The sequence below is a fragment of the Corvus hawaiiensis genome, chromosome 5 (genome assembly GCF_020740725.1).
Source record: "Corvus hawaiiensis isolate bCorHaw1 chromosome 5, bCorHaw1.pri.cur, whole genome shotgun sequence".
In the NCBI taxonomy this organism is placed as follows: domain Eukaryota; kingdom Metazoa; phylum Chordata; class Aves; order Passeriformes; family Corvidae; genus Corvus; species Corvus hawaiiensis.
The window spans coordinates 69,207,439-69,232,310 of NC_063217.1; the positions used below are offsets into that span (position 1 = coordinate 69,207,439).

Consider the following 24,872-nt stretch of genomic DNA (forward strand, 5'->3'; position numbering starts at 1 on the left):
GTCACTGCCACGTGGGCCGAGTTAATGGGATTATAACAATCCGGAGCAATTAGTGCGGAGCGGCGATCGGGGCCATTAGCACAGCCGTGCTTGGAGTGAGCCGCCACGGACCTGCCGCGAGGAGGGGGCAGACCCCGGCTCCTGGAGCAGATGGAACCGGAGAACCCTAAAGGGCCGAGGCACAGGATGAGCCCTGTGGTGAAAGCCCAGTTAGGCCCAGGCATCTGTGTCCGGCACTGAGGTGGGGATGGCTCCTGGTGCCTGCTGGTGCCAGGGACAGGCAGAGTTGGGACCGTCGAGTCCTTCATTCCGCCCACTGCCAACACCTATGGAGGAGTCGTCCCCGGTTGGGGTTGGGACCGGCGTATTTCCAGAAACAACCTCGTTTGTCTTCCTTTCCTGGGGAAGAAAATCGTCTTGAACCCCAAGTATCTCTACGTACCCCGCGTTTCATGGGTATCGAGTATTTGTGGATTGAAACGCCACAAAACAAACGTACAGGCTGGAAAAGTTCCCTAAGTATTTATTTGCTTCTAAAAATGACACTTTGTTTCACACAGCAATGTGACGTCTTTGTGACACAGCATGTGACACTGCACTGCAGTTTTGTTCCACTGGAGAGATTAAAAATACGCACAAAATGACTAAACTAGTTTAACATCCCTGTCAAGAGAGTTTGATTATCTCTCCCATTTGTAAGGGTTTCAATGGTCTACTAAACAACCAGAATTTTCCTAGTGAAAACACGTCCTTTTCCTGTAAAACCTCCAGAAGCAAGAGAAACCACTGGTACACAGAATTGTTTGTAACACAGCTACTGTTGTGCTATCTGCATTTATCTCACTTTACTTGCTAGGGCTAGGATCAGAAAGGCAAACCAGGCCCAGTCCCATCGACAGTAGCCAGGGAGGCAGATCCCCAGCCTCCAGTTTCTGCTCTGCTCTTTCCACTCCTGTTAGAAAAACAGTGGTTCAAGGTATGGCAGCACCACCTGAGGCTGACTCCTGACTGAATGGAAACCTCGGGGGCAAAGAGATTAAATGCAAATGCTCCTGTGTAGTTGTGCAACCCAAGCCAGCTGGTTTGAAGCTGCACTCAGGAGCAGATGTGTGCAGGCATTCCTGACAGCAACCAGAGTGCCAATGGACTTTTTATTTGCGTTGTCAAGACTTGGAGATGAGAGCACAAACAGGGTAAGCCAAACTCTTGGAGGCATTTCATAGAAGTCTTGTCTGTGTGCTTCAATGTCACGCTGATGCCCCGTCTGCCAGGATGAACAAAACTCAGAGAAAGCCACAGACTTGCCTGAGCATATCCCCCCTCTCATCATCGACTGCCACTGTAGCAACCTTGGGACTGAGTCTTTTCCAATTCCTGGCCTGTGGATCACATGGGATTTTTCAGAAGAAAAAAAAAAAAAAAAAAAATCTGTACAAAGTCTGAGCTAAGGGTTTCTTGTCAAACTTAAAGGCTGAAGTGAAATCTTAGGAATGCTGCTACTTATGTAATTTCTTTGAAACCAGACATTTAAATAAAGGCCTCCTAAATGCTTTTTTTGGATCCTGAGTTATCAATACTCCACAAAGCTTGGTCTTTCCCTCTTGAAAATTATTACCTCAGAAATAAAAACAAGAATCTTCTTATTTATGCACATGCTCAGATTTAGCCTCAATACTGAGAAAAATCCTCAGCCATTTTTAATTTGCTCAAGAATTACTGCACTAAGTGTTCCAGATCTCCAAGTGCTTGGGTCTCTATATTTTTGGGCTGTGTTTGGCTTAAAATGCTGCCAGCCAGGTAAGAGCCTTTTCAATGTTGTTTTAGTATGAACAAAATGGAAACATTGAGAATTTCAAACAAGAGGCAAGTAAGTATTTTCTTGGATTCATTGGTCTTTCTGTAGTAAAGGACACCATTTTTTCCTAATGGATCACTCCAAAGGAGTGATCTTTTGACTAGTAAATATTTATCTGGTGTCACGCTCTGTTAGCTGGTACCAATGGCTAAATTTAGAAAGGCTGTGATCCTTCTTCTGATGCTTCTTTTAAGCTCTACTGGGCAAGTAGAAGGCTTAGGAATTAAATGAGGTCACTCCAGTGCTAAGGGTGCTCTGAATTCTTTCAATGCTATTAAAACTTGCACAGCTCATTTTTTGTTTCCTTCTTTGGTATGACTGAAATAGTTTTGTACCAAGTAGATTGCAGTTCACTAGTGATCAATAGAGTCCTCTAAAACATACTAAGGCTGTATTAGGAACCAGTACTGGTTTTTTGTCTTCACTAGCAAAAAACATGTACACTTTTTTTTGGGAAACATGCACACTTTTTTTTGGGAGAGACAAATCCAAATCCCTCTCATTATGTCAAATTCTAGTGGAGAGAAGATACTTTTTTTTAAACTAATATTGAAGATTTAACCTAGCCACATCTGAAATCAAATCCACTTGCAATGTCAAGGTAAGGTTCTAGGTTCTCCGTAATGGCAGAAAGACAGTCTTGTCTATTTTAAGCCATTGTGATTCAAACATATGAAATGTATGTTCACGTGATCAATATAAATAAGTGTAGTAACATAGCTAAAGAGCATTTAGCATATTTTGTTTTGGATCAATGTGAATATATGCAAATGAAAGGCTATTTAATAATGGTTTTTGCTGCTTAGCTGACAGAAACCAGTTTTGCTGAAAGCAGCAACTGTAGTATGCTTGTTTTTTCAGAAAGTTATCCCATCTGGAAAATACAGTCTTAACTGGAGAAATAACAGGTGCTATATTTAATTCAAGGCCTCCACTTGGATCAGAATAAGCCACATGATAAGAAATTGTTAAAATCATGCTAATCAGCTTAATTTGTACCTTCAGAACAACATGAATGAAACAAGGATCACTCACAAAATACCTTTATACATCCACAAAATATATAAATCCTCTCATTCTCATTTTTTGTGCTAGTAAACCCATTCTCTTACTCAAAATTATTACAATTTATGTTTTTAATCATCTTGATACTCTTCTCCATCCTAGTGGTAAGCTGATGACCAGAAACAGAGGCAATTCTTTGGTAAAGCCTCAAGAGGCACAGCACTCTGAAGTAAAACCAGCATGAACTGCAGGCCTGCTGCTCGTGGAGCAGATAAAGCATGAAACAGTGAAATCACATTTAGTCTGAAAGGAAGACATCAGTAGTGCTAATGGGGCAAGCTTCAAGGTTTCTGGTGTTTAGGGCAGATGACCAGAGGTATGCAGGGCATTATGTAAGAATTTAAGTATCCCTGGGATTTTTTGAAATGACCTAAGCAAGTTCTATGCCAACATTTATTCAGATTTTCTTTTGACTTCCTGGAATACCGAGAGGAGATCCTTGAAACAAAGCAAAGAAACACTTTGGAACTAACAACTCTTTCCTATTATCGGATGGCAGAACTTCCTCAGAGATGCAGGGAACGAGGTCCTGGTTTCTCAAGAGCATTTTTGTGGTGCTTTTTTATTTGCTTGAAGATAATCTTCACAGCAAGAATTTGTATTATTATATGTACTTCAAATGCTACTGAACTCCTTAGTTAAATTGTTCTACCCACAAACCTGTCCTACTCCAGATATCTGGCTCTGAGTAGGAAAAGGAAAACCAATCCTAGTTTTCTACTGAAAGCCTTCACCAAGCTGTGAATTGAACATACTTTTACAAAACAAAAGTGGAAGCCTCTACAAGTTCTGTAAAACGCACATCAAATCCAGTAGATAAAAAATGTAATTTTGATCAATTCTGTTCTGTTAATCCTAATGTAGAATGACTTGGCTCTTCAGTAATAGTCTGTTGAGCACAAATAACTGTAAATGGAAAAGCTGTAGCTAACACCCTCATTAGTTCATAATAAATGTGATGATAAAGATTTAAAATGTGTTCATTTCTGTTTGTAAAAGCTACCTTAATGGTGTCATAACATCCAAAACAGAAGGCCTGGTGTGCAACAATTCCCTGTACTGAACCACTCAATCCCTGTAGAGGCCAGGAAGTCCATCTGTCTTTGCAATTTTAATAATGCAGTCCCCAGTTCCTGGAACTGTTGCTCAGCAGCAGCTAATAGAAAAGAAATGTATGCACATTGTCATGCATTGCAGACACCCTGCTTTTCAGTACAAACTGCTTGCATACTGAAGCATTTAAACAGAGGAGATCATTGCTTTGTCTTTTTATTAACAAAGCATAGAGACGTGAAGACTGTATTCAAACATTCAGTGACTTCCATTTGCTGAAACACTTTCCAGGTCAAATAACTACCATTCCAGTGCTGCTGTCATTCAGCAGAACCCTTATGTATGAATTCTCTTGCCCTTTCTCTGGGAAGAATTTTTCCTGTAAAATACCATGCTTTCACTTCCTCCCCACACATTCTTACTCAGATGTATGAGAAGCGTTACTTGTTTCAGCTTTTCCATAGTGTGGAGCAAAAGTTAAAAAATCTGTGTGATGAAGTTAAAAAAGTTAAAATTATACGTGTAGATTTTTCATCAGTTTCCATCTCTTGGGATTCTTTACAGGTGAAAACATGGCAGGCAATAAACCAACCTTTGAAGGAAGAGCTACAAACTCCACACCTGCTTATACCACAGGCATCACAAAATTATTAATTCAGCTCAAGTACAAGGCATAGGGAGCAACAGGTGAAGCAAAGCAGCCAATTCGTGGGATAACCTTGCACAGACAAGAACCAGAGTTAAGTTGTCCATTACAGGAAAATCAGGAAAGCCAAGAGCCATAGATTCCCCTCTGTACTGCCAAGCCTTCCAGACACACTTTCCAGGAAATTAATTTCACCTATTTGAATGAATGAAATGTATCAAGAGACATAAACTACCCAAAAATCATCTTCAGTTGAGAAAATCTTCAGCTGATATTCCTGATACAGAACAAGGATGGTCATTAACTCTTTAAATGACACCCCGTAATGCCATTAAGTTAGCAAAAAACCAAACTCCTCTGGTTTCTGTACCCCAAGTTGGCAAAATGCAGTTAAAACTTCTCCCTACAGAGTCTAAACAAATGCAAAACTGAGAGCTATGCTACAGCACTGTTTCCAGAGAATTTTCTTTCCCTCTACTCCATCCTCTTCTTTGAAGATTGTATATTTCTTATTCCTTTTATGGTTGTAATTGTAAATTTTTAAGTAACAAAACCTATTCTAATACTACTGTGCATTGGTCTGCCTTTAGAATGAAGTAAATATAAATACCTGAGGCACATCAGGTAAACCTGGCACTGCCACTTCAGAGATTTCACTGCCTTCCCAGAATTAGCACCATGCTCTGAGCTGATCTCAGTGGATCTTGTGGCAGTCTCAGAGCAATTCCTATACTTGAGCTATTTTAAATTTTTTTTTAATTTTTTAATTTAATTTTTTAAATTTAAATTGTTTTTTAAATTTTCACTTGTAAAAGCTGATCACTGTAGAAGAACCATTTGACATAAATTTGTAGTGGTGATATCTGACTTAGCTGTGTTGGCCTTAACTGCATCAGGGCTACATCTCGTGTAGTAAATGCAGACCATGTGGATGTACCCAAAATCACTTCTTATTTGCCACTTTGGTAACAACTCTGCAGCTGTAGTATCCCATTTCCTGCCCTGAACAGAACATGGAAGAAAGCATCCAAAGACCCTGAGCTTCAACAATGGATATGCCACTTTGCTAAATATTGTACTTCTAAGGAAATTAATCTTGAGTGTTATTCATGGAATGTTTCTAAAATTTGAGTCACAAGCTCATACATGTAAGGCATCTGGAAGCACTTCCAGGAGGGAGATTTTAAGAACTATAAACAGTGTTATTTAAACAGTACCTGTTTTACTTTTTTCCACTGTAAGAAAAGAAAGAAAATAACCTTAAACTCTTTACATAAAAAATGACTGTAATTGAAAAAGGACTGCTTAAGAATTTGCATGTGATACCAGGAGATTAATCTAACTTTAGTGACTGACAGAATTCCTCCTGGTCAGCACTACCAGAAAAGCCTGTGGCAAGAAAACTTTCTGGCACTGTAGTAAAGAACTGTCAGCAAGAGAAATCACAGAACACTGGATTATGTTTACATTATCAAAACCTAATCAAAGAAATCCTAAAAGAGATAACCTAAGACAGAGACAAATGAAGCAGATTTTCCATCTATTTTCACACTAAACAAATCAGATATGAAGAATTTATTTTCCATTCTGCTGATATGAATGAATTTTAAGTAATTTGCCAAATGCCAGTATCAACATTTCCTATTCCAAGACCAAGATTTCTTGTAATTAATTCCATGGGAGTAGACCTGTATGCCTTTCAAGAATCCATCTGAATGGAAGGACATTTACAGGCACTGCACTAAGTCATTTATCATTTAAGATCAAAACCCAGATTTTATTCCTGCAACAGTAAGCTACACAGCAAACCTGCCTCTTTCTCTTGCTATAAAATAAGCTTATTACAAAACCTTATCAATATACCACCCCTAATTACCAAGCATGCTGAGGGAAAGAACTGCACAGCTCTTGACCAGATCTAGTTTGTTTATCAAAACTAATATGCAGATTATTTTTACCTGTTTTCCTTTGTCCTCTTTGGACACAAAAATGTATTTGCATTTGTTCTTAAAAGAAACCTTTAGAGCTTGTGTTGAGAAGTACTGTGTAACACTTGCCAGACCACCAATGCCAAAAACTCTGCAGAGAAAGAAATGGAACTTTAAAAATAACTAGAGATTTTAAAATTTCCAAAGCTTATACTACACCAAGAATATTGTACAATATCTCTTCTATTTGGTATGAGCTGCAACAAAGGCCTACAATCTTTCTTTTCAGGACCTTTCTTTTTCAAGCACTTGTTTTTGGAAATCCAGATTGATCTTGAAATTTACCAACAGCGTATGAATTTGGTGTTAGCTCCAGAAAAATCTCAAACTACGAGTGAAACATCAGTAACATGAGAAATAGCTCAGATTTTTAACTTCCTTACTTCATCCATTTCTAGGACCAGGGATACCTATGGAAACTGCAAGAGAGCAGAGTAGTTACAGGACTGTGCAGACATGGCTCTCCTGAAGCAGCCTCCCTACGCGTTTTGGCTGCCAGAGAGGGTGCTCCCACTCCATATTAGAGCAATGCCAGATGGCTTATACAGGTATTACAAACTTGGTGGCACTTTAAAAATTACAGTATTCTTCTAAATGAAAGAAAGGGTTCTCCTGGACACCAAGATAAACAGCTACAAGTGCTGCAGCAAAGACTGCTTGCTTTCCTCCACGTTCCTTCTTCCATCTACCAGGAAATCCAATAGCCAAACCTCACATATTTTAGACTTTTAAGAGGTGTAACAGGGTAACTCTCGCATCATCACTTGATTTATACGGGGGAACACAGCTAACACATTACTGATGTGGTTTGTACGCCTCAGACTGAACTACTACTGCTCATCTGCTAGGAACCATAAATCCTGGAGAAAGCTGATTAGCTAAGTCTTCAATCATATGCTTGCACTTCAGGCCTCAGACTTCTGCTGCTTGGAACTAAAGCAACTGCTGAGTGATCAAGACAAGCTGTGAATCACTCTGTGAGCACTGCAAGCCTTTGATTGACTGTTTTAGAGGCACCCCAAACAGTGTCATCTACTAGTGAAAACAAGATCTAAAGATTTGGTCATGAGAAGCCATGAAATTGAATTTGCTTTCCCAAATACTTAAACCTTTTGATCCCATTGTTTAAAATGCAAGTCTAGTATGCATTTTAGGAAAAGCACTCATGACAAGCAAGTAGAATAAAATAATAAAACAAAAGAGAAAATGCATTAAGTAAAAAAAGAATACAAAATTAATGCTCTACTATTCTTTAACAAATATAGATTTTTATTATGAAATTATGAATATAAAATATGCCAAGTCCATGCATAAGTCTTAAAACCACCCTGCCCTCCCCCATCCTTCTTTGTGTCTTCAAAATTGCATTTTAACAAATAAAAGTATTATTTATAGTTAAAACTCATGGAGTCAAGTAAAACATCAGCCACACTATAGTCCTCGAGTGTGCAGGAGAGCAAAAATGATAAGCCATTAGTTTTGTGAGGCTAAGTGCCAGGAATTGTCGAAAAGGTTTCTCTCTGCTTTATTAACACAATGCTACTGAAAACATTCAGTATTTTTCAGGCCCTCAGACGTGCAATATTTTAACTAATTGGAAAACTTTTTTCTTCCTCCATCCAATTTCCATGTTCAGAGAGTACTCTGAGGATCAGCTTACCATTTTATGTTGCATATTGTACACTGAACAGCAGTGAATGCACAAATTATGTGGTGTTTTCATATAATAAAGTTATGACCAGGATAAGAAACAGTGATAGCATATAAAAATAAGAACTTTGGTTCTCTGAAATATTTTTAAGTATTCAACTGATGAGCTCATTAGAATCACCACTGAAGTTTTAAATTTCATTTTAAACTTTTAAACACTGAGCCATACCACAAGGTATTTGATTTTTTTAAAGCTTTTCAAAGATACCCCATGGTGGCACCCAAAGGGAGTTCATTTCCCTTTATATGGGATGCTCTAAAGAATTAACACCCCCATGCAGGATGCCTGAGTGTGCAGGAAGCTCATCTATGTAGCTAAGCCGAAGGACAGTTTAAAGGCCAGTTCCACAGCAGCTTCTGTCACGGAGTCATGGAAACAGACATAACACTCCTGAGGTTTGGGGTGGAGAATGAGTCTCCTGGGGAGAAAAAAAGAAAGAACAAAAAGAAGGTAACCATCACAGGTGCTATTTTTTTCTCCTCAAATGGTAGATTCTAGTTGTACTGTGAGGTTTCAGTAGGGAGTTAAAACAAGCTGCTGTGTAAGACACTTGGCAAATTTCGGTGTCTGTCCTGCGTTACTTTACCTCTTTCAATACGTTGGATTTTTAAATCAAGCTATTCTCTACTCAGTTTTTTTCAGGCTGTGTAGAGAAAAAAATCTCCCGGTTTTCAGGATCTTCTGTGGTACTGGTCTGTCTGGTCTACAAGGTGAAATCAAGGTCCTTGGGAGCAAGCCCCAGGATTCATGTATTTACTGATTTTTAAACTTAGTAACATCTGGGTAGTTACATTCCCACATATTAATCCAATGAGCTCTTCTAGGGAAAGAGCTAAAATAGAAAAGCTGTTAATACCTGTGCATAACCTTGTGTAGCATTATAATTATTTTTCAAAAGATACCAACAGTAGCATAAACATTTTTTAATATTTTAATTAAATATTTTAATTTTTCCCACACAAACTGCAACTATGTACATTCAGGGTGGGAAACAATTTTTTTTTTTTCTCTTTAAACATCTTCCTTCCCAAAGGAAAAGCCTCTCCAGTAGTTATAACTGTTCACCTCACTTGTTTGTATCACTGACTCAGCAATTGTTAAAGGTGGAAATTCACACCAATGCAACTTCCCAGTCCCCTTAAATTAAAGCTATCTCAGTCACTCAGCTCAAGTATTCCTGTGATGTGCTACAGTTAAATTTATCTTTAAAGAACACAGTGGCACAGTCAAAATGAAAAACTGGAGGTGAAATTTTTCTATAAACTTACCCCACAACCCAGTAGTTCATTGTTGGTGGTGGTTTCTTCTGGTCAGTCCAGTTTTCAGGAGAGCACTCAAACAGAAGTCCATGTTCTCTTACCAGATCTGGGTCCTCAGCTGCCTTACTCAATTCTGAAATCCCACTGCCTGCCTTTTTCTTTTTCTGTAAAATGACTGGTGAAATGTTAGTAGAGAATGAAGCATTCTGACATAAACACGAGCAAAGATAACCATGTGATTTCTTCAGGACTCTCTGATGGATGATACTGCTGTCAAAAAGCCAGGCTTAGAACAACTAACTTGCTCTCATGATTCTTTTCTCCACTGTTTTTTTACTTTGGCATCAAAAGGCTTTTCCATTGTTACACAAGCTGGAATTAGACACATGCTCCCTTTTTTGACTTTTTTTCCCTTCTAGTTAAACACTGTTTTTCTAAAAAGACATCTGAGATACTACAGGTCTTTAAAAAAGTGTGTTTCAACAGCTAAAGCTCTCACCTTTCCTCCTCTGTGTGCCTCCCTAATTAAGAACTGTGATAGTAAGAGTCTATTGAATAAACTTGGCCAGGCAGGAATTTCTTTTTGTAAATGAACAGCTGAAGCACTTTGCTCAGAGCATTTTCTGACTCTTAACCAGTACAAGGACATAAGAGCACAGAAAATAAAGACATTTTTGTGTTTTCTCGAGCTTTTAGAGCTCTGTTTTGTACAGAGCTTTTGAATAAACCTTGCAAAAGTTCCAGCTCATCTGTGGATCTGCCAGGGAAACTCCTGCTACAATCAGTTGGTTCGAAGATGAAAGAAAAGGTTTTCTTAGGAAACAACTCAAGGAACTTCTGTCTGCCATATGCAGAAGCAGAAACCACATCGTTCAATCTGCCTACAATATTGAAGGTGTGGGGGCTGAAGATCTGGAAAAGATGGTCAAAACATTGTATTTTGGGGTTTAAAACTACAGAGCTTACTTTTGCTCAATTTAAGATTTATTCGAGATTCCTGTACATGTTTAGAAGTTTAATTGTGAATTTTCAGTTGTCAGAAAGTGAGGCTAAATTAATTATTCATCAGTTTACAGTAACTTTGCATTACTGGTGCAGTTCTCTGAATCCTAAACCATAACAGTATTTACCAGATGACAAAGAATATGCAATATAATAGTACATTTCTGTATTTGATTTTTTTGTCATGCACTATGAACAAGGCAATTTTCTGGTTATTCTTTTACATTCTCCTTGTGCCATAATACAGCCTGCCAATTTCAGCATTAATTGCTGGAGCCAATGTGCAAAAGACTACCCCAAATTTCACTGAAAGAGATGCGTTCATCAGTTATTTCTGATTCTCAGAGCAGAATGAACTCAATTTTATGGCTTCAACTATAAACTGTCTATTTAATGGCTGTAGCCAAAGGCAATTGACAGTAAGAAATACTCATTTATTCTCTCTGCTTGCTTTTGGGTTTCTGCATCTCCCAACAGAAATGCCCAAAATACATGGCTCATTGCCAAAGCCCTACTCAGTCAAACCCCAGTGTCATGTGACCAATCCACCAAATCAACACATATTTTTAACACTTAAAAATTCCTAGATTTACGAGGCACATGGGTCTAGCCAGAAATGACTTCTTCAGTAACATCAAAGAAACATTGAGAAAAATTATATATATTGTTATTTGCAAACTTGCCTTCATTCAACTTGTACTGTTATTTCCCCTTTTCTCACTTAACTCACTTGAATTGTCACTTTAGGATCTAAAAAATACAGCTGACAGACGGTATTCCACTTTGGTTTAGAGTCTGCAGACATGCAAATACAGCTGCTCATGTACCACTGAAATAATGAAGTGAAAACAACCTTGAAATACTGAGTTGAGAATGTGATTGGACAAAGAGAAATCCAAGTTTCCCTACCTCTTTCCTCATGGACTGCTGGAAAATGGAACGAATTGAAAGGCAGCACTGGTAGAAATTCTCAATTAACTGGGGGTGGATGGAGCCACCGAGATGTGCTACTTCTTTGTGAGTTGGAGTAATAAAGATTCCTTGCATCGTCTCCAAAGACAGATAGTGGAAGAGGGTATTCTCAGGACCAGATGTCAACCTTAAAAATATTGGAGAATTCATTTAATTAAAAAATATAAAATAATTTACAACTTCTGTTTCTTAAGACAGAATTGTTTTTCTAGCTACAGTAGAGTACAAAATGGATGCAGGCATTCAAAAGGTTCCTATCTCTACACCAAGGAAATCCTGCTAATTTTGACTGTCAATTTAAAAAACCAACAAATTAAAAACTGTGGTACACTTGTGTTCTCAAGAGATGTCTCCAAAAAAGAAAAAGGAAAGAGAAATAAAAGCTTTGTTCATTGTACACCTACCTAAAGGCAATAGGGAGGCACAAGGTTTGGATATGTGTGGTCCAGAAACTTCTGTTTGAAATTCCAAGGTCACACAGATGTGGGATGTGTGCACAATACTGACAAATTATTCAGAAACATTTGTCTTTCATCGTATTATTTCAAATTTTAATGTTTAATTAAGCTCTCAGTTTAACAGATTCACTTCTGATAATCCTTGCATAACAAAGCTTTGGTTGGAATAAAATAATGTGGGGACTTCTGTGATCTGTGCATATTAAAAAAAAAAATCCAAGCATGGCCTAAAAAATGAAATACTTAATAAAAAATAATTTCTTACTTGATAGAATTAAGAAATTCTGTATCTTTCTCGGAAGGGTTCTTTTTAAGGTTTCCTGAATGCAATGGGTTTGGCAGAGTGTGTTTTCTCCTAGTGGCCTGAAAAACAAGCAGATAGATGAACTAACAGAGAACACACAGCTAAAGAAAGAACAAAATCAAACCAACAGAAAGAAGATGACAATGTAGCATTTTTAATAAGGCCCAAACAGTTACATCAGTTTATATAAATGTATTTTACAGCCTATTTTAGACTAAACTTGGTTAGAAGCAGTTGTACAACTGTACAGCAATTAGTTTTCATTGGTTATTTTGGAGATATTCTCCGATTATAGCTACTTTTTTTTTTAACACAGCTGTGCCCACTTCAGTCATGTGAAATCCCCAAATATTTACAAGCAATGATAAAATAAAAAAGTGTGATGGTTTTGAGGCTGACTCAGAGCTTCCCAAGGCAACAGAAGTATTTTCTACTGAGTTCAAGGACTGTATTCTTTTATAGTGTGCTTTTTAAAAGTTACCTTGAGTTTGAACAAACTGCCCTCTCCCCTAAGCCCCCCAGAACTTTATCAATTCTCTCTGCCTCTGTTCTCTGACCTGCTCCACCACAGGCTGTGGATTGGTGCTTTCCTCTTCCACGGGCCCTTCGCTGCCCTGCTCGGCCCCTCCGCTGCTCCTCGTGGGGCTCTGCTTCCGTGTGCTGAGGGAGGAGTCCCCGAAGAGGCTCCTTCTGCTCCCCGGAGTGCTCACTGCTTTGCAGGAATTCTGCAGCTTGCTTAGGATGGGTGAGGTGCTCAAGCTGTCCAGCCTGTCCCGTGCTGCAGGAAGGAACCAGTCAGCACAGGCTAAAGGTGGAATGGAGGGAGAATCCAGCCTCTCCTCTATGCTGGCGTCTATTCCTTCCAGCTGCAGTATGGTTGCCTTGACCTGATCTACGTAGATACAGTCTGGCCCTGGATGCCCAATAGCTTTGGATGCACAGCCCCCTGCCTCCAGCAGGACACACAGCACGAAGTGTCTCTGTAAATACAGAGGATGCAAACGTAAAAGATTGCTTACAAACTCATCAGCTGTCTGCTTTAAAGAAAGTCCACATTTCAAAGAACAGAACCAGACATTTCTGACATGAGTTGTCTGAAAATGTGAGATCATGAAGGTAGAAACATTTTCAACTGAAGTGAAAAGGCATAAAAATAATGAGAATTTATATTAAACTTTGCAAGCTTTGCAGATGTATAAATAATGCTACTCTCTGGGAAGTTCTATCCCACAAGACAGCTACAATTTGAGTATTTTGCAAAATTACCCAGTGAAAGGCATGGAAAGTGTTGATCTTGGTGAACAGCAGACAACTCACAACAGCAAAAGAGAGCCTCAGAGAACAGGCATGCTGCAGCTGTTATCTTACCAAGCCAACTATCAGTAAGAAATATCTTGCTTCAGGTTCCCTGTATCCTGTCAAACTTGACTCTTCACATGGCTGGAGGTGATGCTGTGGGAACACTTCTCGCCAAATCACCAACTGCCCAATCCTCTGCTCCGCTGCCAGGGGTAACAGACAGTAATGCCGGCAGTAGAAACCCACATCAACAAGGTCTTCCTTTGGCAAGTGATTACCAATCAAGTAACCCTTTAATTAAACACAGAAGAGGGAGCGTGTTCAGTGAGAAATACACCACCACCACGTGGCACTTCAGAGTACTTTTCATACAGAGATATCCCTGCTCCACGTGCATTGAGATCCTAAAGTTTCTGGCCACAGACTTTCCTTTTGGTGTACAGTTGTACAACAGACAACACTGAGATTTTGCACTACATCTAAATAATCAAAACACTAAACAAAAAAACCATCAGCATATATGCAAGTTACCAAAGGCAAGCTGGGCCTTCCCAGCCTGCAAAACTGCTACAGTGTTAAGGTGCTTGAATTCTCATTTAATTCCCTCTCCAAAAATAGTGTGCTTTTACTGGAATTAATACAATTTCCAAAGAAGATCCACAGAATAACAGTGGTGCCAGCACTAAGGGCTTCACAGCTGAAGTGCTGTCATGGTAGATACTGTGCAGTTCCACTTCTCTCATAACACTCCCAGCACAAAGAACAATTGCCTGATAAAATCCTTAAAATGCAAGTTTTCTTACAGCAAAGGCTGTTACCTTCCTCTTTATACTGTTGATTGCACTGTCTATATTTACCAAAGATAAATAAAGTTATGAATGAGGCCAAAGTGAAAAAAAGCTGTCAATACAATTTCTCAAGTCTTGGATTTAAAGACAGATTAAAAATAGAGAACCTGCTGTAAAAAAATGGGAATGAACAAAAGAGTTCCTATTAGAATATCCTACAGTCTCAGTTAAACTGACTCTTATTGCTTTCTTATTACTGTCTTTCCAATCCTTGGATTGTACACCAAGAAATTCCAGTGTTAAAGAAGTATTTTTGTTCTTACTGTTCATACAGTACGTATTTCCCAACACTGATTTTTTTCTGTTATGGTGTTTGAGTTTTAGGGCTGTTACTAGAAATACATGCTTAAACCAGTCATATGTTCATTTCAGATTTGTGAGATTCTGAAAGACTAAATTAGATTTCTAGATGCATTTTCCTAATCTTTAGGCCTTAATCATTAATACTACCTTGTAAAAGAGACAAGAGCCCAGAATCACATACAATCTTCTCATGTCATAATAATCTTCAGACTGTTGGAGGGAAAAAAAAGCACTGTATAATTTTTAATTCAGCATTTTTATTTTATTTACCAATTGCAAGTGAACTAATTCTGCTCAATTGTAATCAATGTATTATTTAACACTTTCATATTTCACCACCTCTTATTACCAGTGCAGCAGTTAATACCGAGCAGTTAAGGGAAATACCAAGTTTTTAGCCTTCATCATTGAATTTCGTGTCATTACAATTTTCTCTAAAAATTTCAGCTCAAAATAACTAGTTTCCTATTTAATTATTCTGTGTTCATAAACTATTTTTGTTAGGATATGTTCATTCTCACAGTTAATAGCAAACTAGCTTTTAGCATAACTACTGACACCAGGGGCCCTCCTAGAGTAAAACTTAAAGCATTTTTTTCTAGTCTTTGACATTTTACCCAAAAGATACCCATTCATTCATTCATCTTTTAATGCTCAGTGCTCTCCCATTAGTAGCACTATTTTTATACGGATATACTGTATTTTAAGTAGGTGGAATCAATTTCTGTGCAATTAACTGTAACTTATAAACACTGAGTTCTGTAAATAATCATCCAGGTTGTTTAGTGCAGGGATTCTTTGGAATAGAAGTTTAAAGTAACTGTTGTGGAATGTGAGCTCAGGAGAGCTCTTTCATTACAAAGTAAAGCTGAATGGTCAATCTGGTTACACCTTGCACAGCCACCAGTTACTTAAGCAAATTACTATTACCTCCTTTAACAGTAGTAAAAATAAGTAGAATTTGTAATTGCTTTCTGTAAACTGGAAAATTAAATTCTGATTCATAGATGTTTCCAAGTTTACTCACAATTGCTTGAGAAGGAGACAGTTATTTACAGAAAGATGAAATGTAACAACAATCATGTCTGTTGAAATTAGCGTTTTTGTAGACATCATCCCATGGACTTCAATTATATTAAATAATGGATTTTCAGTGACTAATCCTATAGGATTATAATATGTTAAAATATTAAGCATGGAGAGAAATTCAGGATAAACTGCTTTGACTCCCACTTGATTAAAAGAAGTTGATGGATTTTGAAAATAGTGTTTGTTTAAACCACTGAATGTGACAACAAGGAGATACCTGCAATACAAACAAAAATAAAATGTTTACCAGCTCTGCAAAGTCAGCTGCTTCCAGATCACTCAATGCTGTGTCAATTTCCATCTGAAACATTCAAAACCCACTTTTTAATAGAGATTTCCAACACAATAATTTCCAATAATAGCACAGCTTGCTCTGTCTTGCTCGTCTCAGACTGGGTTTCACAAGTAAAAAGCGAGTGGATAAACATCTGCACCTCTTTTTTATTAGTAACATCCAATATCAAGAACACCTGGAGATACCAGACTGAAGAAAAATCCTTCCTAATTGCTGTCAATTCCCCTGTTCTTTGGAACTGTACAATTTCTCTGCTTGTGTGCCTGCTGACCCCAGTGTTTGGTACAAAGGAGATGTCACTCTTACTTTCAGTGTGCTTTAAAACACGAGGTCTAGAGACAAACATGGCTCACTACTGCATCCAACTGAGTTATCAGAAAGATCTTTTATCCAATGGGTTTAAGTTTTTTGTCCCTATGGAAGTTGCCAAAACTCTCTCACACGTTATTTTTGTTCTACTGAAACTGCTTTAAGCTTCCTTATTTCTCTAACTGCAAGAGCTGTTGGTTAAATCAAGTTTTACTAAGAGTACTTTCCTTAGTCCTAGGCACTGAAACTCATGACATAAATGTGCTGCTTAATGAAAAGAACCTAAATTCCATAATTACAAACTTCTTGGGCTGTGCTAACAGGCTGCCTCTAATTGAAATACAGCCAGTTTTCAAACAGAGAAATGTCAGCAAGCCTGTTGGCACTCAACAACTAACCAGCCTCTCAGCTTTTCCTCGGTCAAAATTTAAATGGCTTTCTGCCTGAAGAACTGACATTTTTAGTTTTATAGTCCTTACAGAATATAAAGATCTTCACCAAAACGCTAACTGGAAATGTCATCTTCTGCAACAGCAACAGTTCTCTGGCAAATGTGAATGATCTCAAAGAACTCTGGAAAGTCATGTCTGTGTTGTAAGTATCAGCAATGCTGTTTTCAAAATCCCTTTAACACTTACTATTTTATAAGAAAAAAGCAGTCTGCAAGCTAAACTGGAGACCAAAGTGCAACAGAGTCTCTACAGAAACTTGAGAGACAAAAAAAAGCATGGAAAAAACCCCAACAACAAATAGTAAAAAAACTACAGGGCAAGGTGGAAAGAACTAAATAATTGTCAGTCTGTGACTAAAGATAAAGGAGAAGACAAGTCTCCTTTAGAGGAGAAGAGGGAGAAGGCCACACTAGCAAAGAGAAATCTGTTTATAACTTGTAACACCCCTGACAACTCTTACTGAATCATGGCAAACCTGAAATCATTCTGCAAACCCTGTCAATAGTAAATTGAGAGACTTTAACCCTTCATCCCTTTCCCCCCAAACACTCCCATGAAAATTATACACTGAGGTCTTACTAAACATAAAAATCAGAAATGCAGGAAAGTCCTAGTTAATGCTATCTTCAAATAAAGACCTATAAATTACAGAATTATGCCACTGCAGAAGAAAGGTAATTTTGAACATCCAAACTTGGGCCTTTCCCAGAGCCATTCTGAGAAGCAATTCTAATTTTCCATCAGGCAGCCTCGAAGTTCAGTGAGTACAAGGTTCTTTCCTTTTGTTGTTGTTGCTGACGAAATAAGTTTGGATAATGGAGTTTATGGTCAGCTCAGATTAGAATAATATTCTAATAATTAGAATTAGCCTTAACTATGTTATCTACGAACTTACAAATATTTTGGGTCTCTCCATGAAAGAAAACTCTGAATTTAAAATTTCCCAGCTGTTTTATTTGCAATAAATCACAGTAGATACTCATTAAAAAAACAAACTCTACCATGACAAAAATAACATATTTTAAACTGGAGTCACAGATATTAAAGTAATGAAAGTGAGGTTTACAACTGGCAGCTATAATGTTATTTACTATGACCTACCAGTTGTCTTACTCCTGCTTAAAGCACAACTTGGTTTCTAACATGGAGGTAACCTGGCCCAGTGAAATGGTGCAGAAAAGCTGTGCCTGTCTGGTGTCAACGAATGACATGTGGGTATTTATTATGATTTTGCAACAGCCATTTAGATCTCTCCTAAATTATGAGCAATACATGGGCTTCTAGAATAATACTTCCTGCCTGCCAAAATACTTCAATGGTCAAAATCAAACATACAGCTACATACCAGGGGCTGCTTTGCATATACTCTTCCTAGATAACTCTGAAAGTCACCAAACTACAAAACTACAAACTACATTCACAATGGCAATCCTATGGGAATGATAGTGTAGCTCCAAACTTGAATTTTATAGGAAAATGGATGGTCTGGGATGGGCAAAGCACTTGGGTAAATCACACACTAGCAGCAGAAGACAGCTGCATGGACTTTTTGGCCTCTCCTGCACAGGTTTTCCTAGAGAGATGTGAGAAGGATGTCCTTGCTACCTTGATGTCCTGAGGCAGTGTCAGCCAGCGCAGGCCTGGGAGGCTGTCTAGGAACAGGGCACTGCAGGAATCCTGGTGCTGAGCACTGGGGCTGGCACTGGACTGGAGCCTGGCAGGATGAAGGGCACGCTGGAAGAACAGGTTGAAAAAATGATCCAGGCGAGAAACATTTTCCACCTGGCAAAAAGCACTGGACAAACATGAACTCCAAGTTAGAATAACACCGAGAAATTTGCAGCTTGTTTCTATAACCCTCAGTGCTACACAAGTCTCTTTGCAGCACGATGCTACACTTGGATGTATTTTTAACAGGAAAAAAACCACTAGACTGATACCCAGGCAGTACCTACAAATAAAGAGCAAACTAAACCAGTATGGTTTAGTTCATAGTAGATGTCTTAGAGCAATTTAAGACGAGTGAAACATCAATCTCATCCTTTCGGAAACTGAGATTTATTCTTTATCTTTCTCTATGGCATACACATATTAACCCTGAATTAAATGCAAGAATATGACTAAATCCACCTGGGCAATTTTATTTAAGTAAAAGTCAGACTGAAAATCTCCTGGGTGATTTCCAAATGAAGAGAAAGACACTCACTCTGCCAAATGGAGTTGAGAAGTCCAGAGTGTTTACTCTGTTAAAAATGTAACACTGATACACACATATGTTTTACAGACACAGAGGATAACACTTGCAGAGTGCTGCTGACATCCACAGTGACTTAGATGATGGGAATGATTTAACCTAATCAAGGACAAAACTTTCTGAAGTAACAAAGACTGCTTAAACAGTGTCTTACTACTGTTAAGACTGAAACCAAAAAGCAAAAAGAACGGAATTCTGGTTTTTATACAACTGTAAAGGAAGATGCAAAGAAAATCCCTGGAAACATTAAAATTAATTCTACTATTTGTCTTTTTCAGTGAGCACCAATGAAATATGAGTGACTGAAAAGAAAATATTTTTGAAAGAACTCACCTGTCCAAAGAACTGTACATGAATGTCAAGGTCCTGACAACATCTTCAATCATGTTCCTCAGCTGAGAAAGTGGCACACTAACAAATAAAAATTAAAACATACAGCTATGGTTACAACATCTTTACCATGAATAAGCAGTCCTCCTAGAACGTGTAAAATATGTAATATTAGTGATGTTATTCAGCAGTCTCTGCAAAGTATTTGAGTTTACCAAATCCTAGAATATCACTCTTTTCTAACTTACATATATATCTGGGATTTTATTCTCTTCAGAGGAAATGAAAAAGAAACTGCAACAATGGATATATAAAAGATGTGAATAAAGTCAATCAAAATAGTGGAATCACAGGTATAAAAACTAGTTACAGTAAAAAGAGTATGCTTTAAGCCCTCCCTTTCTTGCCTTTTTTGTTAGAAAAGTACGATTTGAGGACACAAAATTTAAAGGAAAACAAAACCTTTCATTTGAAACTCACTTTTCTTCAGGAAGGCCAATTACGAGCAACTTGTCAGATTCTTTCCAGTAAACAACTTGAACCAGTTTGTCACATAAGAAAAGGGAGGAACTAGAAAAATGAAACCAGAAGTATTTCTGTTAACACGATGAAGTTATAAAGGAGTTGAAAACCATTTCACTGAACTAAAAATCCTAGTCACTGCTACCCACTACAAAGAAATTCCCCCAAATCAATGTACATCCAGGCTGAGCAGTCCAACTTCAGGCATGCTGTTGTAGTTAAAGTGTTAACTGCCTTAACAGGTTGAGTTGCTCTGTTTTGTCTAGAACTTGATGCATGACCCATGTTTGCTGTACATCTATGTATAAAGTAATAAAACAGTAATTACATTTCAAATGCTTTTACCTGATAATCTCGGTACCAGTAACACTTTCCAGTATGTCAGACAGTGTGAGAAATATCCCTCTCACACTTTTCAGTTTTTGGGATGCTTCAGATATGGGGTACTGATAAAGAATTTCTTGCTGTGAAGAAAGTTAGCTGTTAGTTAAGCAAACCAAAACCAAAACCCCTCCAAAAAATCCCCACAGAAACCAAGATACTGATCTTTTTTTTGTGGTAACGGGGTTTTTTTAAACATGAAATCTTTTATCATATCCTTTCATATGATATTGAAACAAGCAGTGTGCTGCATGGGCATACTGGAAAGTTCTAAAATGCACATGAATGTTTCTGACAGTTTTAAATTCTCTATTTTATAGAAAAGCATCACTTATTTAGAATCATCATTACATGGAGAAATGTAAAATGACAAACAGTGCGATCACTGCATTTAGAGCTTTAAGTACACAGTTAATATATCTGATGCCAAGAGGGAGGAAGAAATCCTTTACTGTGAAGGTGCTGAGGCATTGGCACAGGTTGCTCAGAGAAGTTGTGGATGCCTCATCCCTGGAAGTGTCCATGGCCAGGTTGGATGGGAAGTGGAAGGTGTCCCTGCCCATGGCTGTAGGGTAGGAACTGGATGATCTTTAAGGTCCCTTCCAACCAAACCATTCTGTCATTCTCTGATTCAAGTATTTGTACAGTTCTTTCAATATTCAAATTCTGACTTAAATCATCATCAGACATACAGCTCTTCAAAACTGACATAAGAATATGAAAACTCCAGTCTCTCTGTATAACCCTACCTAGCTGCTTTACATGTATAGTATAAAACATAACTGATGAATATGCTCAAATTTTAAAATACACCATTAAGATTTCTCACAAAACATCCGACCAGCATACTCTTATACAAGCTATCTTGAAACTAAAGCTCCATAGAGATAAATATTTGTGAAGTTGTTTTTCTTTTTCTAACAGTGTTTTAAAAATAATTTTTATGCAAGTACTTTCAAAAATTTTGTATTATTTCAGCAACCATAAAAATACAGTAATAAGCAAACATGATTCCACCTCATTTATTGCTTTCTGCCAAATAATGATGGGCCAAAAATAACGCATGTAATATTAAGCATATCCACCACCAAGATTATAGTTAATTATCCCTCTACACAAACAAACGAAACCCAGGCATGATTAACTTCCCTGTGTATGTCACTAAGCACATTAAGCCAGTGCCAACGCCCGTTGGAAAATTTTCCTTCATCAAGACTAAAAGAATGCAAAGTTTCATTACAGAAGGACCTGACAAACTCTTCATTCATACCCAATTTAACTAACTCCATAAATACTCATTAGTGACAAGGATCTTTTTTTCTGGAGTCAATCCCTCAACTGAAGAAACCCTGCTCTTTCTAATTACAGCACTGCAAAGGGCTAGAAAGAGCCTTTTCCCCCCTCCTCACTATGAACTGGGGCCTTTACACAAAATTTGTTTGTGAATTATCTGAACACATTCACAGGGAAAGAAAAGCCAACTGTAACGAAAGGGCAGAGCTGTTATCATGTATGGATATAGTGATTTAGCAAGGGCCAGGACATGCCACCAGATCAGCTGTCTCCAAAGCAAGCCCAAAGGTCACAGGCCAGTGACAATGGAATTAATAAATGACAAGTAGCTCATTTCTTAAAGTGTAAATCCTCCCTCGACCCAACCCCCCAAACCTGAACAGACTCTTCTAGTAACAGTAGGAAGAACATCAACGTTATTCCTTTTAAGACATGCTATCACCAAAACCAGGTCAAACACAAAGATGTTAGTGTTGTACACTGCTACAAATAAGGTATAATTGTAATATCCACCTTAAACTAAAATATAAACCCAGGCAGGATTGACCTTACTCACTGAGAAACTGTTGCCATAGGGACACCCCCCACAGGCATACACACATCCCAAATGATTGCCAATACTACTTCCCTGTATAGCTGAGCAGACAGAGCTTACAAGTCTTAAAGCTCATTAATTCTATTTTAGGTGCCAAAAGCGCACAAGTGGGAGAATTATTTACAAGTTCTAGTTGCCATAGTTTACACAGATGTGATCTGCATACTGTGCCTCCTCTGGATATGGGTAAAGCAGCTTATTAAAGGATCATTTATTTTTATTGTGCAGGATGGCTTTGGTGTACCATAACTTCACTACTCATTTAAAGTACTGTTTAAATAAAATCTGGGACAGTACATCTACAGGATAGAAGTTGCTTGAAGTTCAGAAAATGAAATTAAAGACAAATGCCTTAAAGAAGGCAGCATTCTTTTGTAAGTAAATGTTATAAAGAGCTTGATTATATCAGCAAAGAATCTCTCAACATATTTGGGGCTGCATAACAGCCAAGACTCCTCAGGAAACAATTATTCCATGTTGTGAAGGGACAACAAGGGCATTACAATCCCTCTTTTACCTCTGCTCAATGCTCAGGATTAATCCCGTTTCTTGGGAGAGTGTAAAGAAACAACGGGGCAAGAAAACAAGAGTCAATTTACTGTGAAGTGCAGGAATTGCAATCAGGCATTTACATGTGTCAGAGAGGAGCTAGAGGCCCTGAAATTATTTTTTTTAATATTTCATAAAGTTTACGTGGTCAAGAAAACACTGGTCTTCAAGTCTACAGCAACTGTCCATAAGTGTTCTATCCATACAACACAGCAGTCTTGGACTACTACATATTACGGTATCATGGAATTTTCTAGGGTTCTCCCCAGCCCTGTCTCAAGAAAATAAAATTGAAGTCCACTTTGTGTAGCTGAAACACTTTTTCTCTATTACACATCACCAACAGAACGTAGACTTGTACCAGTTGAAAAACAGTATAAATAAAGGAAAGGTATTGCAATCTAAAGAAAGCAAAATGTTTTCCTTCTGCTCCCCACTCCATCACTGTCCTGTCATCCCAGTCCCTGGGGACTGGAAAAACCTATGCTTTGTTTGACGTCTCCTCACCAGCAATAATATAAGATCACTGGGACACAATGCTAAATTTGAGAATTCACACAAGGGGAGAAGAGTCCTTTTCGAAATGTCTGTTCCTAAGAAGTCCACTTTGTTCACTTGTCATTTCCAGACTGGGCAAGAGGCCAACCTCAGCTCTGCGTCCCTGTGTGAAGAGGAGTATTTGTAGCTATGGCTACGTCCTGAACAACATCTACACAAACTTACAGTGGCTTACATGTACACTGGCAAAATTTTCCTGAAGAACACAAAAAGGAAAGAGATGTGAAAGGAAGCTTCACAGGACAAAGGAGAAGTACTTCAGAGCTCTAAAATGCTGCCCAAGCAAGAATCAGCAGCTGCCTGCTAACAGCAGACATGCCAGAGCCCTCTAAGAAAAGACACATTAGCATTTCAAAACAGGAGGAGCCAGACAGATTATGGATGTGGACTGCCAATAGCTCCTGCTGGATGGAATTTTTTGACTAGGCAGATCTCGTAATTCAAACTGGAGAGGCGTGTTGAAAACATCCCGGTGAGCATCCGAGAGACAGCTCGGCACTGGGGCACGCACCTCGGCTGTGCAATCACCACCCTGGCCTGCTCCTCACCTGCTGCTGCTCAGCAGCGCTCAACTGAGCTCAAGTACAATTAAAAGTCTGTCAACAGTGTTCTGTTTCTTCCCCCCTGGAATTCCAGGCCTTATTTCTGCCAAAATGGGTATTTTACGAATGATTCACAACTCCAAACCATTAGCAGGATTTTTTATTTATCCTTTCACATCAAATGTCGTAGCAGCTACTGTGGCCAGTTGTTACCTTTCAGCTCAGCGTTATTTAGTCAGCCACGTACCTCATCCTTGGACGTCTCAGAGTCCAGTTTCAGCGTGAGGAACATGACAATGTGAGGCACATCCTGCACAGCCTGCTGGAGGTCCAAGCTGTCCTCTCCCCACAGGAGCCGAACCAGATTGTTCATACTTGACTGCGCCTGTTTGCTCCTTTGCTGAGAAGTTCCTTCGGGCTCAAATACTGAGGTTTCAAATGTCAGTTTAACCTATTAAGGTAATTAATTACTGTGAAAACGAGGCTGTACTTACAAGTGCATTCCAGTATCAGATGAAACAGATGCAGCTTGAGCCCTTTAAGAGGTCAGGTTTTCTCAGCCTCAGCTTTACTGATGAAGATGTAAGCATATAAAATTCCTGCTGTTTCAAGAAAACCAATTATACATTCAGCATTACATAACCATCTATTACAAAGGACAAAGCCAGCTATTACATGCTCTATGAACCATGCGAGTAAGCATGTGGTTTGCTGTGTTTTCATACTTAATTCTTATGGTTTTGAGAATGGAAAAATACACTTACTGCTCTGGCTTTGTTTGAACACAAACCCCATTACTGTGCCTTTGAAACACACACAGTATTTGACTTCTTTCAAAATGTCAGCAGTTTCCTAAGTACATATCCTGAAGGCTCTTTCTTGAGCATTTCTTTGCCATTTTGAGTGCACTGACACATTTGCACAGGGAAATCCATTTAAA

General features: G+C 38.4%; 1 protein-coding gene and 1 long non-coding RNA gene across 4 annotated transcripts in view; both read right to left on the reverse strand.

The window, feature by feature from the left end:
• Positions 1 to 1,798: 1,798 nt before the first annotated feature.
• Positions 1,799 to 7,845, reverse strand: LOC125326376. Its single transcript, XR_007203793.1, has 2 exons — positions 6,578 to 7,845; positions 1,799 to 4,076 (listed from the first exon to the last, which is right to left on the reverse strand). It is a non-coding gene; the product is annotated as an uncharacterized LOC125326376 (long non-coding RNA).
• An 8-nt stretch (positions 7,846 to 7,853) lies between these two features.
• The window catches only part of INTU (inturned planar cell polarity protein), a 39,433-nt gene continuing 22,414 nt past the window's right edge, over positions 7,854 to 24,872 (reverse strand). For 2 of the 3 annotated variants that reach the window (XM_048304554.1, XM_048304553.1), the window contains exons 4-16: positions 24,180 to 24,383; positions 20,360 to 20,478; positions 19,973 to 20,062; positions 19,496 to 19,573; positions 18,514 to 18,703; positions 16,100 to 16,153; positions 14,911 to 14,973; positions 13,682 to 13,903; positions 12,871 to 13,293; positions 12,275 to 12,372; positions 11,489 to 11,678; positions 9,587 to 9,741; positions 7,854 to 8,736 (exon numbers count right to left, since the gene is read on the reverse strand). In XM_048304554.1, coding sequence (XP_048160511.1) covers positions 8,625 to 8,736; positions 9,587 to 9,741; positions 11,489 to 11,678; positions 12,275 to 12,372; positions 12,871 to 13,293; positions 13,682 to 13,903; positions 14,911 to 14,973; positions 16,100 to 16,153; positions 18,514 to 18,703; positions 19,496 to 19,573; positions 19,973 to 20,062; positions 20,360 to 20,478; positions 24,180 to 24,383 — 1,998 coding nt within the window. In that variant the 3' untranslated portion in view covers positions 7,854 to 8,624. Of the gene's footprint in view, positions 8,737 to 9,586; positions 9,753 to 11,488; positions 11,679 to 12,274; positions 12,373 to 12,870; positions 13,294 to 13,681; positions 13,904 to 14,910; positions 14,974 to 16,099; positions 16,154 to 18,513; positions 18,704 to 19,495; positions 19,574 to 19,972; positions 20,063 to 20,359; positions 20,479 to 24,179; positions 24,384 to 24,872 lie in introns of those variants that run through there. The other variant, XM_048304555.1, reaches the window with a different exon arrangement.